Below are 15,617 nucleotides of genomic sequence, written 5' to 3'. Positions count from 1 at the left end.
TGGCAAGGAAAGTCGTAAAACGGGGACAAAATTCACTTAAGAGCTGTCTTGCTAAGCAACGGAAGTGTGGGGCTGAATTGTGATGCTACGTGGAGGGCCAGCTATATTGCTGTTTTTTCGCAGAGCTCCCTCTCTTATTACCTGAACGGCTTTTCTAGCTGTCTTCCCATCTCATTTGTGATCCAAGGGCCTTTTGCTTCCCAACGCATTAGAGAAGGCAATCACACGCCACAAAAGTTGCCATCCCAGTCTAATTTCTAAAATGTCAGATAGAAAACCGATCCCATACATGGAAAGGAATTGTTACTGTTACTGAATTTTAAAATATAATATGAAAGAAATGAAACCAAGCTGCTCTCCTGGTTATATTTGGGAAATGCTCTATGGACGCTGCATTTCCAATCTGTTCAATTGGGATAATTTGGTAAGCATAAAGCATAAAACATCTGTTTCTTTAGTGGTATACAACAAAAACATTGTCATATTCGCATTTGGTTTACAAAATACAAGTTTTCCAATCACTCCCAGTATACCTGGGATGGCGAACCTTTTCGGCACCAAGTGGCCAAACTGGAAAGACCGTGCATGTGCTTGCTGGATCACCAAAAACCCAAAAAGCTGCTAGCCGGTGCACAGACACCTGTTTTCTGGTCGCTTTTCCAGCTGTTTTGAGGGTGGTTTTCCAGGCCATTTTTGGCCCGGAAAACAGCCCGGAAAACTGGTCTGTTTTTGGCCATTTTTCGGGCTGTTTTCAAGTACTCCGGCACCCATGAAGACCAGCTGGCCTCTGCGTGCCACCTCTGGCACGTGTTCCATAGGTTTGCCATCACTCCCAGTATACTGTTTCTTTATGCACCTTGAAGCACACAGTCAAGAAAGATTCTGCAGAATTTTTGGAACAAGGCAAAAGTTAATGGTACATCATTTTGCAGTAGATTGTTGAGCTATAGGTCAATTCCAAAATAGCTGCCTGGGAATTCAGAGACACTTATTCTTAGGACAAGTGGTATGGGACAGGAGCCAAAATATAATCCAAAGAAAGGTAAAAAGGTCTCATTTCTATTGATTTTTCATGCTAGTGATGAGAAACTTTAAACCAGTTTCTGTCTTGCAAGAATTTCTGTCATTTTCTTCTTCCAAAGTTGGAGGCTTGCTTTTCCAAAATTTTGCATTTGATATCAGCAAGATGAAGAATGCAATTTTATATTAGCATTCTGGTAACACCAACACTAGGAAAAAGAACTCTTATAGCATTTTAATGCTTGCTTTCTCAAAAATAACCAACTAACCACCAATAACCTTCACCTTTGACGGTTTTCTCTACTTTAAGATGAGTTTGCAGATTGCCTGTTTGAATTTTAACATAATTGCTTACAGAAAGTACCCTTCAAATGACTGGATATTTTGCAAGCACAAGAGTTGCTAAGATTAATCCATTCTACGGTACAGTTGGGTATGTTTCATCTTTGTCCCATTTAGCATAAATTTCTAATTGGCTTGAACTTGAATCTTCAATGTTCCTGAAAAGTTGTATATTACATAGCTGTTTACATAGGGTGCAGAACATACTTCTGCCTTCCTTTGGTCGACTATGCTGCCCACATTTTTTATTCTACAGTTGTGTTTGTGATACTCTGCAACACTTCATTAAAATTACATGTTTTTGGTTTCCTTCCCATTTTTTTTCATCGAAAGGCATATGAAAGTACATAAACAAGGCATATTGTAATGTCAGTTGTGTAACAATCTGAATATGTCACGCTATTCACAGAATGGTAACAGCAAAGTGCAATTATTCATTAATTTTACATAATGCTAAATTACTGAAGCTTCTGTGTAGTTATTGTATTTAGTAAATGCAGAAGGAGGGAAGTAATGGTGGATTCCCCTTGTGCACAGATGTTACAAATTATAGTTTGATAACATCACTACGGTTGGAAATGCCAGCAACTTATGGAATTGTTGTGGCCCGCCAGCAACCAGCGGAATTGGCAGCAGATTCGGACAGTGGGGAGGTTGGGGAGGGACATGGGCCAGTCCTAGAGTCTGGGGAAGGCTCTTATGAGGGCTCTGTGACAGAGGTACAGAGGGGGCCAGGGCTGTCTGACAGTTATCAGCTGCCTTCGAAGTCAGACATCAGTGAGGCAGAGGAACAGCTGGAGCCTGTTCCCAGTGTGCGAATGCACAGAGTTGCCAGAGGAAGGGAACAGCTAAAGAACAGGGGTTGACTTGGGAGTAAGGCCACAGGTGGACGATGAATGGCCCCTCCCAGAGGAAATAAAAGAGGAGCGAAAGGGGAGTGGAGTTTGCAAGAGACAATTAGTTTGCTTAATTGGTTCGTGACTCTCCAAGACTCCTTGCCAAGTTTTGCAGTAAATCCTCTCTCAAAAGACTTTGCTGAATGTGAATGAGCAGAATTCACAGTAAATTAATAAAAGGGTTTTTTGTCGGGACAAGGAGTTTTGCTTCACACTCTCAGGAAGCCTTGGTCAGAAGAGGAATAGATAAAAAAGATAGAAATTTCTTGCAGAAAAATTGTCATGTTATATATTTTTTCCCTAAAACCCTAACATTTTTAGAAATAAATATAATCAAATTTAAAGCTGTAAATATCCCTTTTCAGATCACCATTCTTAGGAAGCATGTCTGTAAATCAGGTTAGGTGTGCTGAACTCAATATATTAATTATTTTCAATATCTTCTCTTTACTTCTAAACACTTTAGGAAGCCTCAATGATTGAACATGATCATTTCCCAATTCAATTTTCTGGAGAAAACCCACACTGCTGAATTTTTTTAAAAAAATGGATTAAAAATTAATCCAGCTTTAGGACATTACATTTTCTAGAAAATCTTTCAATGTATATTGTGTGTTTAAAAGACTGCAGGAAATGGGGGGGGGGGAGTGTTTGGTGAATTTTTTTCCGGGTAAATGAAAATAAAGATCATAGCTATGTACTTTTTTAAAAAACGGAATCAATGTATAAAGAGGTATTGCAATGTTAAGTAAAATTTATAGACACGTCAAAAAGCAAGCACATCCCATTGATCTGTTTTAACGTTTTCATCGCATTTCAACATTTCATCACATGATCTACAGCTATTGCTCCTACTGATATCAAAGTGCATAAATCTACCACTAGAAAGAACTGCACAAATGACACATACAGGGGAGATCCCAAAGGTGCTTCCCCCCCCTCCCCGTGGACTTCTTTTTTCTTTTGAAGACATTTTGCTTCTCATCCAAGAAGCTTCTTCAGCTCAAACCTTCAGACTGGGAGGTCTGAGAATCTCTCCAGAGTTTTAGCTATACAATTTGGGATGAACACCAATGGTGGGGGGAGTAGGAATGGGTTTCCACAGGGAAAAAAACTGCAGACTAAAGGAACCATTTGCACCACCCGGGTGACCCTGAGGATACAGATAAACTTCCAAGGGCTTCAAGGACTGTCTAAAAGGATGCAGATTTCCAGCTGTCTGCAAGGAATATAAATCCTTCCATTTCCCACTATCCTGTCAGAGCTGAAGAAGCTTCCTGGATGAGAAGTGAAACGTCTTCAAAAGACAAACCAACGAAGTCCAGTTGCTTCCTTTGGGACAACCATGACCTGGATGACTGAGAATCTCTACTGAAAGGTGACACAAGGAAACCTTTGCTATCCATAAAGACCATCAAGACTAAAGTTTACTTATGAGTGGCTAGATAAAGACCAGGACCTTCTGGAACAATTGAGCCTGCAGATTCAAGAATTATTTGGCCCTTTGGAGAGATCCAAAGACAGAATTTGATCAGAAGAACCCCATAAAGCAGGGATGTCAAACTCAATTTCATTGAGGGCCACATCAGGACTGTGGTTGACCTGAGAGGGGGGCACGACTAGGTGGCGTGGCCAGTTTGATGCCACTCCCCAAACTGCTGGCATGTTTCCCCTTCGCATTGGGTAAACCAGGACGGCCCCCGGACCACATCAGACCACATCGTGGGCTGGATCCAGCCTGTGGGCCTTGAGTTTGACACCCCTGCATAAAGCACGGCGATGGTGGAAATGATGAGGTTTGTGGCTGCTTTGATGCATCTTGGACCAGGTGGCCTACATCCAAAAGGATCTTAGATTTTTTATTTAGCACAGTTGAGTAAGAAAAGTAAGCCTGCTGTTTAAAAATATGAATCTAGCTTTTATCTTTCCAAATGATCAGCTTTTTTAGAGACAGGATGCTTAACTGGATGATGGATAGCCAACTCCATCCATTCCTAGATAGCACAGATTATATATACTGTATGTACACTTTGATCTTGATTTTAAAAGTTAAAACTTCTTTACAGAGGGTAATGCAGAAACAGGCACCAGCACTGATGTTACCTAGTTTGGGTAATGAAACATCTGCAAGAAAACAACCAAACTACCTCAGCTATCTTATTTTCATTTCTTCAGCTGACATTAGCAAGACGATATCAAAGGAAAAAGTAGAACTACTTAAATCAAATAAATACTATCTCAAGAGTTTAAAACCACTGTAAAAATAGATAACACCCAGCCAATAATTATTGTATTTTCTATTAAAACAGATACAGACATCACATTCCTACACAAATTATGAATTTTAATATCCTTTGGCAGCCCAAACATTCCTAACTAACATTTCTAAGGTGTGATTTTCCATCAAGCTATACAAAATAGGTTTTGTAAATACATGTATATGGGTAGTCCTGGACTTACGGCCACAATTTTTTTGTTGCTAAGTGAGACATTTGTTAAGTGAATTTTGCCCAATTATACAATCTTTCTTCACACAGTTAAGTGAATGACTGCAGTTGTTAAATCAGTACATGGCTGTTAAGTGAACCCTGGCTTCTCCAATGACTTTGCTTCTCAGAGGGGATCACATGACATAGCAACGGTCATAAATATGAACCAATTGCCAAGCATCTAGATTTCGATCACATGACCACAGGGATGCTGCAACGGCTATGTGAACAACGTTCATCAGTCAGATTTTTCAGTGCCATTACAACTTCGGTCACTAAACAAACGGTTGTAAGTTGAGGACAACCTGTACACTCCGCGCTTGAAAAGTTAAAATGAAAGAAAGCTAAAGATGTTTAGATTAAACATGATGTGACACATCTTTGTTGGAATTAATTTTATGGCTCTTATATAAATAAATTTAGAATTGGGTCAACTGGATCTTTTTATACAATAAAGTTGAAAAACAGTACTTTCCAGCTGTTCAATGCTAGTTCCTGAAATTATTTTATTTTACTAAATCAGACTGTTAAAAGAATCACACGCATTCCAAAGAATGTGTCTTTGTTTTAACGTATATTAAACAGTGTCTCAGAAATCAATGCCTGTCTTTCAGGAAAATACATTCCATCTGAAGAAAAGACAGGATTATGTGGCCATCTATTTCTATCTGGTGGGCATTTTACTGATGTTGAGGAAAAGCAGAGTTATTACAACTATGACAGGGATGGAACAAGAATTTCTTAGTTGTAAACTAAACTAGTACTGAATATTGAGTAGCATCAGGTTAAAAATACTTCACATTTTGTGAAAATAGTACTGAACTAGTAGAAAATAGGGCTAAGACTATACATACCACTCTGAATAAATAGGAGTAAGACCAGGATACAAATATAATGCATTATAATACTCACTTTTTCACTAATATCAGTTGTGCCAACTGATATTATAATGTGTTCTTAATCCACTGAGATATACAGATCTGAGTGAAGAGTTAAAGGGCCTTTGGAAAGAATATCATGCTAATTGATAATACACAGCATCAACAGATAATATATTTTAAATGAAAGAACTGTTTTTTAATGGGGGGCCCTTCATCAATTTTTACAATCCATTTTATATGTATTGAGGGAAATCCTTTTTTTAAATAAAAATAATAAAAACATCCTCTCAATGAATTGTCATCCAAAAAGCAGTGTTATTGATGAACATTTAAAATATGTAAGAATGAAATAAGAGTTATTTTAATCAATGGTTATATAGGTTATAGTTACATCTGATTTTTTCCATATCTGTGTCGTAGGGAAATATATGTGTTCCATCTTAAATATATTTGGTTTCAATAATTTTTTCAGATAGTTTCTCCAGTCTAGTATAGCTTCCCACAGTCCATGCATTTTAACACACCATCCCATGCACTGCATTAAACTATGTTGTTGACTTGTTTTCAGCTTAGCATGTTGTACACCAAAGGCCAACAAACAGGCCATAGCTTAAAGCTTACTCACTACAATTAAATAAGACTACATCAACACACAGGCCTTTGCAATTCCCTTCCTTCCTTAGTGCTAATTCATATTTCTGGCTTGCTCAAGCTCTTAAGCAATCTGTAAAGATCCAAAACTTGTTAGAAGAACTAGGGATTGGCCAAAAAAGCCACAATCACTTGCTTACCTGGATTCTGGCTTATTCCACAAACTATGGTTTTCCTATATAATGAAGCCTTGCCTATTTTACATACTCTGATGTTTTACTCTTTCTGCGTTCACACATATACACGTGAATTACAGAAAACTGTGCCCATTACACCAATATCAGGGAAAGACCCCAGATTCTGCTGCCAGGATAAATCCCTCAGCAACAAGGGCACACACCACTACTTTTTACTTAAATCCCACTGGAAAAACTTTCCTCTGACCCGGTCAGGTTCCCTGGTCAACTGGATGGAGTAGCAGACTTGTAAGGATATATCCCAACCTAGAGGAAAGACTGCTGGATCTATAAATGGAAAGAGAAGGCTTGGCTTCTTTGTTAGATTTTGTCCTACCTTTATTACATTATAGGTATCTCAAGGTGGCAAACCTCTCTCTCCTTCCTCCTCCTGTTTTCCCTGAAACAATCACCTGTGAGGTGGTTCAGGCTGAGAAAGAGGGACCGGCCTAACCAAAGTCACCCAGCTACCTTTCTTGCCTAAGGCAGGCCTAAAATTTACAATCTCCTGAGGACTGGCCCAAAGTCACCAGCCAGCTTTTATGCCATAGCAGGACTAGAACTCCCAATCTCCTAGTGACTAGCCCAAAGGCACCCAAGCTACCTTTCTTAGGCCAAAAACTCACCATCTCCTGAGGATTGGCCCAAGGGCACCCAGCCGGCTTGTGTGGCTTATGGAGGAACAAGTACTCCCCTCACCCAGTACCTAGCTGCTGGACTAGAACTCCAAGTCTCCTGGTGACTGGCCCAAAGGCATCCAAGCTACCTTTCTTGGGCCAAAAACTCACCATCTCCCGCAGGTTGGCCCAAGGGCACCCAGCTGGCTTTTGTGGCTTATGGAGGAACTAGAACTCCCATCACCCAGTACCTAGCTGTTGGGCTAGACCTCCCACTCTCCTGGTGAGTGGCTACCTTTCTCGAGCCTAAAACTCATCATCTCCCAAGGACTGGCCCCCAAGTCACCCAGGTAGCTTTTATGCTGTTCACAGGACTAGAACTCCCAGTCTCCTGGTGACTGGCTCAAAGGCACCCAAGCTCCCTAAAACTCACCATCTCCCGAGGACTGGCCCCCAAAGGCACCCAGCCGGCTTTTTTTTGGTGGCTTTAAGGAAGAAACTAGAACTCCCCTCGCCCGGTTACCTTCTTTTTTCTTCAAGCAGCAAATGATACCCCACCCCCACCTCTAAAATCAGGCCTGACACTTCAATTTGTGGGAGGGGGGAGAGATCAGCCCCTTGAAAAGGGAAAGGATTTAAACCTCCCCTCACAGGGTTGGAAGCTCTTGGCGATGGGGGGGAGGGGAGACCTTCTTGGCCTGATCTCCCCCCCCACTTCCCCTCAGGCGTTGCTTTGGGGGGGCGCCCCTCCCCCCTCAGCGGACTCCCCTCGGGGCAGCCCCTCCCCCGTCATCCCCTGTAGAAGGAGGAGGAGCGGCACCAGGCCGCCTCAGCCCCGGACAGGCCAGGAGTCACGAGACGAGATGAGCCCCCTCACCGCCGCCCGGTGAGGGGTAGAAAAGGGGGGGGGAGGTAAAGGCTGACCTCCTCGCTCTTCAGCACTTCTTTGAACTCCCGCTTGATCCGCTGCACCGCGATATTGGCCATCTCGGCAGCGGGGCCCGCCAAAACCCAGGTCGCTCCCGCCGCCGCCGCTGAGCCGGGCCGAGCTCCGCCGCCAACCGTCACCACCGCCGCCACCGCGGGAGAAGCTCCGGCGGCCCGTCCAAAATGGCGCCCGCGCCGAGCATGCGCGCTGTGCCTCCCGGAGCCGGCCTCTTCCTCTCCGTCATAGTGGAGGGCGGGGGAGAGAAGCGGGCGCGCGGCGAGGCACGACGCGACGAGATGCAGCGCCGGCAAAGGGGGCGGGGCCTCCGAAGCGTCGTCACTCGCCGCGCGACGGCGTCGCCTTGGCAACCGGCGCGAGGCCCGTTTTGAAAGAGGAGGCGCCTCTTCCCCTCAGGGAAAAACCGACGAGGGGCGCTTTTTCTCCCCCACTCCCCGTGAGGCTGAGAGTCGTCGAGCGAGGCCTTCCCTCATGGCGGGCGGGAAGGCTCCGGTGAGGAAATCTGCCGCTCCCGGCTCTTTCGTTTACGTTGCGCCCTCCGGCTTGGTCTCCCGGGGGACACATCAACGCCGGGGAAGGCTTGAGGCCTAGTGAGGTGGGTGCAACTGACCTCTGAAAGGCTGGAGAGGTGTGGGGAGGGGGGAGAGGTGGACAGCTGGCAAAGGTACGGCCGTGTGTGTGTGTGTGTGTTGGAGAATAGAGATGAGCCCCTTCAGTGTATTCAGCGTCCTAAATATGAACCTGTTGCTAAGCGCCTGAATCTAGGTCACGGGACCCTGGTGAATGCTTCAACGGTCGTAAGTGTGAACAACGCTCGCAAGTCCCCTTTTCCGACCCCGTTGTCACTTCAAACGGTCACTAAATGAACTGTTCGACTACCTGTGCAGGTAGTACCCTTTGTCAACCCCTGCAAATTTGATGAGGTTGGCGATGGGCACTATTGGCTTTGTGACCTTTTGACTAGGACTAAGAAATAAGAAGTGGAGGTAGTGACAGATTTTATTTTCCTGGGCTCCAAGATCACCGCAGATGGGGACTGCAGCCAAGAAATCATAAGAGGCTTGCTCCTGGGGAGGAAAGCTATGGCAAATCTAGACAGAATCCTAAAAAGCAGAGACAACACCCTGCCAACAAAAGTGTATCTAGTCAAGTTGCAATGGATGGCTGTGAAGGTTGGACCATAAGAAAGGCTGAGCACCAAAGAATGGAGGCCTTTGGACTGGAGAAGACTCCTGCTAGTCCCTTGGACTGCAAGGCCATCCAACCGGTCAGTCCTAGAGGAGATCAACCCTGACTGCTCTTTAGAAGGCCAGATCCTGAAGAGGAAACTCAAAGACTTTGGCCACCTAATGAGAAGGAAGAAGGACTCCCTGGAGAAGAGCCTCATGCTGGGAAAGATGGAGGGCAAAAGAAGAAGAAGGGGACAGCAGAGAAGGAGGTGGCTGGATGGAGTCACTGAAGCAATCAGCTTGAGCTTAAATGGACTGCAGAGGATGGTAGAGGACAGGAAGGCCTGGAGGAATATTGTCCATGGGGCTGCGATGGGTCGGACACGACTTCGCAACTAACAACATTTCAAACTAGGTGGTGTTAGATTGTACTCTTGTTTTATGACTAAGGCGTGCAGAAAGGGTGGCCTGCCCTCATTTTTAATTTATTTGTTAAGGTTTTTATGCTGCTGCTCTCTCTACCGTGTGCGCCACAGGGCTACTTACCATATCATAAACGTCAGAATGAAGCAATTATAGAATTAAAACATCCGGTTATTGAATGAAATGGGAATTAGAATTAGAATTGGATAGAATAGGAATAGGAATTAGACTATTCGAAATTGGAATGGGAGTAGAATAGAATAGGAATTGGGTAGAATAGAAAAGAGCTAAAACATTAAAATTGCTATTTAAAGGGTTTAAAAGGCTAATAGGTAGGTGGGCTGGAGGTGAGATCGTGCACAGGTAGTCCTCAGTTTACAACGGTTCATTTAGTGACCGTTCAACAGCAATAATAGGATTAAAACATCCAGTCATAGAATGGAACTGGAATTGGAACTAGAATTGGATAGAATAGGAATAGGAATTAGATTACTAGGAATTGGAATAGGAGTAGAATAGAATAGGAATTGGAAAGAATAGAATAGGAATAGAATAGAGCTAAAATGTTAAAATTGCTTTTTAAAGGGTTTAAAAGGCCAATGGGTAGGTGGGCTGGAGGTGAGATCTTGTACAGGTAGTCCTCATCTTACAACTTTATTTAGTGACCGTTCAAAGTTACAACAGCACTGAACAAAGTGACTTATGACTGTTTTTCACACTTATGACCAATGCAGCATCCCTGTGGTCATGTGTTCAACATTCAGACTCACTGCAACTGATTCATATTTATGACGGTTGCAGTGTCCCAGGGTGATGTGATCCCCGTTTGCGATCTTCTGACAAGCAGAGTTAATGGAGAAGCCAGATTCCCTGAACACCTCTGGTGGTTCACTTAACAACTGTGGTAAGAAAAAGCTAAAATGGAGCAAAAATTCACTGAGCCGTCTCATTCAGCAACAGATGTTTTAGGCTCAATTGTGGTCGTAGGTTGAGCTCTACTTGTACTAGTCAACTAGCCGCTCCCAAAACTGGACACCCTCATTGGGACAGCAAGCCAGTTGGCAAAGTTTTTCCAGGCTCTTTTCGGAAAGCAAAGATTTTGCCTTATTTTTTCAAATTTACGGTTGTTCAAGGGCAAAGTGATAGTCTTTACAGGAGCTTATGGCATCTCTTTAATGTACAGGAGCTTCTCTGCCACCCAAAATAGATTCCTGTCCCGTCCCATCTTTTTTTTTTTAAAAAGATTGTTTAAAAAGATTGTTTTTTTCAAATGATGACATTTGAATTCTCCAAGACCGTCTTGTTTGCTTATTCCTTTATGGGTGATGGTTGATCCTAAAATACATATTCTGTCTACCGCTGTGATACCTTCATTATTAGTTTTAGGTTGGTTGTACCTATTTCGTTAGTTGATGTTCTTTCTAGTTTATTTTATTTTATTTTCCCACTGTGTCTCTTGACTTTTATTACTAGAGATTATAGATCCTGCATTTTTGGCCATCACATTAGTGTCAACAGCAAAGTGTTGGTCATTGATGTTTCTTCTCCCAATTTGAAAGCCATACTCTTTTTTCCTAATCTGGTTTCCCTTCACATATATTCATATAAATATAGGTTGGGGGGGAATCAAGAGAGAGCATACAGTTTGTCTCTTTTGCCAACATGGGGCTATCCGTTTCTCCATGTTCTCTACCCATACTTATAGGTTTCACATGAAGGTAATAAGATTTTGGGATTCTCATCTTTCTAAACAAATATCACAAATTGACATGATTGACATAATTTAAGGCCTTTCTACAATCAGTAATCGGGATGTGGTGGCTCAGTGGCTAAGACACTGAGCTTGTCGATCAGAAAGGTCAGCCGTTCGGCGGATCAAATCCCTAGCGCTGCATAACGGAATGAGCTCCCGTTACTTGTCCCGACTTCTGCCAACCTAGCACTGAATGCTCTTAGGTGGTAAATTGAGTCTGAGGTTTCATTCAATTGGATTACAACCTGATGTTGATTTCAGGGGCCTCAGATGTAAAAGAACAGCATCCTTCTAGATTGGCAAGGTGATTGCTCTTCGTGCCATGGGTTTATGGAAATGTACCATGCTTGGATCAAAACAGATTTTTGTAAATCTCAGAAATAATGAGACTGGAGAGGCCTCTGTTACTCTGCAATCAGACAAACAAGTGTAAACAGAGGAAATGAGAACAATTGTCATCCTTTATAGGAGCAATCATCCAGTAACAATTGCCTCCCAAAATAAGGTATAATTGTAACGAATCTGCAGGCTATTCTTGTATGGCCTGATGTCATTGTTCCATGGGCTTACCACAAGGAAAATATAGGAGGATATGAAAGCAGAAACTGCTTCCCAAAAGTATGGCCACTTATCTCAAGTTAAAGACCATCTAAAATGAATCCAGCAGAGTATTAAAACAGGAGATAGAAAAGTGGAACTTTCTGGCACTAGTGAGAGAAGTGCTTGAATGAACAAAATATTAAATTTCAATAAAAGAACTTGTTAAGTAATTAAGCTCCCCGTTAGAAGAGCGAGTATGCAGAGAAGCGTAATGAGAGTGATATGGAATAACATGCACAAACCAGCATACAGAGACACTGAAATAGTATAAAAATATAGTAGTTTACTATGTAGAAATATAGAAGTATTCAGAGTCCGGTTAACAGTCCAAGTCATACACAGTTCAGTAATTCAGTTATCAAATAGTCAGTCTAGCACACAAAGTATACCTAACAGAAGCTAACCACAATACCTCAAAATACACCAACCAGCTTCTAACAAAACAGAGAGAGAGCTAACAGCCATTCTGGCTCCCTCTTATAGCTGCTTGAGGTAACAAGCCAATTACATGTCTTAAGCATTTAAAGTAACAGTAAAGTAATCATAGCTTATATACATTGCCAAGCCAAGCCTAGGGTTACATCCCTAACAGAGCTTCCTCACCTGCAAACCATGTGAATAAAAATGCCCTGCAAGCTTCAGGGCACAAATGGCTTACAATCGTGGCAGGAACAGTGCATTCTAGATTGTACAGGAAATTCTACAGAATGTTGATTTCTACCCATGAACTGAAAGCGTGAGTGAGTCATATATTATAACAATGACCTAAAGACACAAATCCACCAGAATAGCTGAAGCAGCAGAAATTTCACGATTCAGAAGCTTTAACTATAATAACCAAACTGAAATTTTGTGGCATTACCTTGAATGGGCACTTCATGCAAGCAGTTTTTTTTAAAGAGAAGTAGACCAAAATGCCTCCAGGATAACATGCAACATTAATCAACGGATACCTCAAACGTTTTGTTGAAATCATTGCCAATAATAGAAATGCCACCAGTTACGAAATCTAAAACTTCAAGGATTATTTTTTCTAATGCAGGCAGAGAATATTGGCTGAGTGAAGGCAAGGAACAGTTTTTGGGGTGTTTCGATAACCAGAATGTTTGTTTGAGTTGGACTTAAAGCTTAGTTAAATCACAGCTGCAGGATTATAGATACATTTCCCATTGCTATTTATGCTGGGTATCAGCATACATACTCCAATGCTCTCATTTGAAACCTCACCAAGTCATATCCTCTCAAAAATAATTAAATACAGTATCAAAGTTATACAAAATATATACCAAAAGATGTACCCACCAAAGTCAAACCTTCAGCTGTAGCATGTCACCCTCCGGCGCTGGGTGAAATAACCAAATCTTAACTCATCTCCTGAAATCCAGAAAAGGAAGGAGTAGATTGGCTCTTCGTAATGAAATGAAAAAAAAAATGAAGGAATATGTTGGGCTTCTTGATAGGAGATATTTTATGTTAAAAAGTAAAATGCTATATTAGATGGACTAAAATGTAGCTGCTATACTGCTTTGGCAGGATACTGTGTTAGTTCAATTGATCATTGAAGGCACAGCTTTTGTAAGTGAGTTTAAAAGGTATGTGGAATAAAGCTGTATTTTTGAGATTTCTTAGGCAAAACCAAGGAAGTCTTCAGTCAGACTTTTTTTAATTAAAACTTTATTTTTATTAATATTACAACCCTGCAATTCGGGAAACCTCACAGTAATGTAAATTTCTAGCCATCAGCAGATTCCGGTTTATGAATTGACGGGTCCAAAACTCATCACAAAGCTATAAACATTGGCTATATTTGAGAAGTCCTTGTGAGCTTCATTGTTTTTTCTGCAAAGGTTTCATTACCCAAGAATTACCAAGAACCCTCCCACCAACACCGAAGAGGCAAGCCTTTGTATATAAAAAGAGAGCAAACCCCGTTTCCTTCTAGCACGGATGATGCTACCTACTTGGGTAATAAAACATCTGCAAGAAAACAGCCAAGCTCAGAGAGGACCAAAGTAAAGTGCCCAGGATTCAGTCAGCTAACACCCTTGCCCAACTGCTCACTTGTTTGTGGATCTTCCCATCATTGCAAGGGTTGGTTGGGGATGGCTCCACTAAAACATCAGCAGTCCAAAACAAATCTTGTTATGTCTTTTACTGCAGAGTTTTCTCAACTGCCGTTCTTGGAGGCCTTTGGATTATGTAAGAATTTGATGGAATTCCTTGAGAGCTGAAGGGCAAAACAGATCCAGCATTCATTTGGATACGGTGAGTTTTGTTCATCTGGGAATTTTTTATTTATTTGTTTTAGATAACAGGTTCCATAGCCTGGAGGGGAAAAAAGGAAATTTGAAAATCCCTGTCTTGATGCACTGTGTAAAGCAGCTTTCACTCAGTTGTAGTGGCTGATTATCTGATCTCTTATTGCATTCCATTACCAAGGAGTGAATGAGTTGCCTTTAAATATGGTGCTGATGATTTGATCAGTGTTATTGTGTTACTCTCCCATCCTGAGTGTGAACCGTTCAAGATAAGCTAAAGAATAGCATAGCATTATGGAAAGATGGCGTTGATTGGCTTGCCAAGTAAGCTGGCTTAGTTTATACCCCTGACTTGTTGTGCAAGCTAAAACATTGGGTTATTTTGGTAGAAAAACTAATTCAGTTTCACAAGTTGTGAGAACATAGCCAAACTATAAGAAAGCAGTTTTCAGCTTGGAATTCTGGAGTGAGCATGTTTATTTTAAATACTGGAATTTTAAAAAATCGGAAGCATCATTGCCTGATAAAAGGTTTTTGGAATTAGAATGCATTTTAGGTTTTTTTAAAAAGGAGTGAAGCAATCAATATTTATCTGGATAGCAACAGGTGCTCTGTTATATCATCACAAGAATTAGGGTTTTTATGAGAATTAGCAGACGAGTGGTGAAACAGAATCCTGGAATAATGTATTTCTCTCTTTTAAATTATAGTTATATATTTATAAATATACATTGCTTTAATAATTGGCATATTGTACTGTACATTCTGGATACTAAATCAGTCCTATGGTAATAAAAATCTTTAAGCAAGACTTGTTCTTTTTTTTTTACTGGGTTAGCTAATGTCCTGTTTGAATTGGCTTGCGTTATGAGACGGTTAGACTGTTCTGTTCTTTACTGTTTATGTTACGCTTAATGACCAATATAAACAACATTGCACAGTAAGGGCTTTAACATCTATCACTATGTGTAATGTAAAGTTTATTTTACTGTGTACAAATTAACTCTATGAATGTCAATCCAGATGCAAGTCTCAAAAGAGATTATTCCTATCACAGCACCCTACAACAATTCGATTTGGATGTGTCTATTTAGAAGTACCGCTACATTCATTGATATTTACAACAAGAACATTTCACAGGATTGTGTTTTTAATCTTTATAAGTCAAAATACCATCAGAGACCCAAGCGATCTACTTCAGTAAATATATCAGTGAGGTCGTGTGTGTGTGTATTTAATGGCACCTTTGTAGAATTGCAGGGTTATGATAGAGCAGGGGGAAAACTTGATTTCCTTCCTTTCTTTATATATTTCATTTTTTCTCCCTGCCTATGTTTGTATACTAATGGAACCATAAAGTAGTGAACTACATTTTAGCCTAAGTACCATGTGAAAA

The 15,617-nt window shown here is 41.4% G+C and overlaps 2 protein-coding genes across 4 annotated transcripts in view; one reads left to right on the top strand and one right to left on the bottom strand.

Annotated features, from left to right (window-relative positions):
• The window catches only part of UBE2K (ubiquitin conjugating enzyme E2 K), a 38,724-nt gene extending 30,463 nt beyond the window's left edge, over window positions 1–8,261 (bottom strand). Inside the window, exon 1 of one of the 2 annotated variants that reach the window (XM_081959049.1) lies at window positions 7,997–8,261. In XM_081959049.1, the coding sequence (XP_081815175.1) occupies window positions 7,997–8,059 (63 nt within the window). In that variant the 5' untranslated portion in view covers window positions 8,060–8,261. Of the gene's footprint in view, window positions 1–7,505; window positions 7,619–7,996 lie in introns of those variants that run through there. The other variant, XM_081959048.1, reaches the window with a different exon arrangement.
• Window positions 8,262–8,354: 93 nt separating this feature from the next.
• SMIM14 (small integral membrane protein 14) overlaps window positions 8,355–15,617 on the top strand; it is a 37,442-nt gene continuing 30,179 nt past the window's right edge. Inside the window, exons 1-2 of one of the 2 annotated variants that reach the window (XM_081959051.1) lie at window positions 8,355–8,613; window positions 14,124–14,228. The gene's annotated coding sequence lies outside the window, so the exon portion shown is untranslated. Of the gene's footprint in view, window positions 8,614–8,666; window positions 8,683–14,123; window positions 14,229–15,617 lie in introns of those variants that run through there. The other variant, XM_081959052.1, reaches the window with a different exon arrangement.

This window comes from Natrix helvetica (genome assembly GCF_964273705.1).
Source record: "Natrix helvetica genome assembly, chromosome: 7".
Lineage (NCBI taxonomy): Eukaryota > Metazoa > Chordata > Lepidosauria > Squamata > Natricidae > Natrix > Natrix helvetica.
This window is presented reverse-complemented; position numbering and strand designations above follow the sequence as displayed.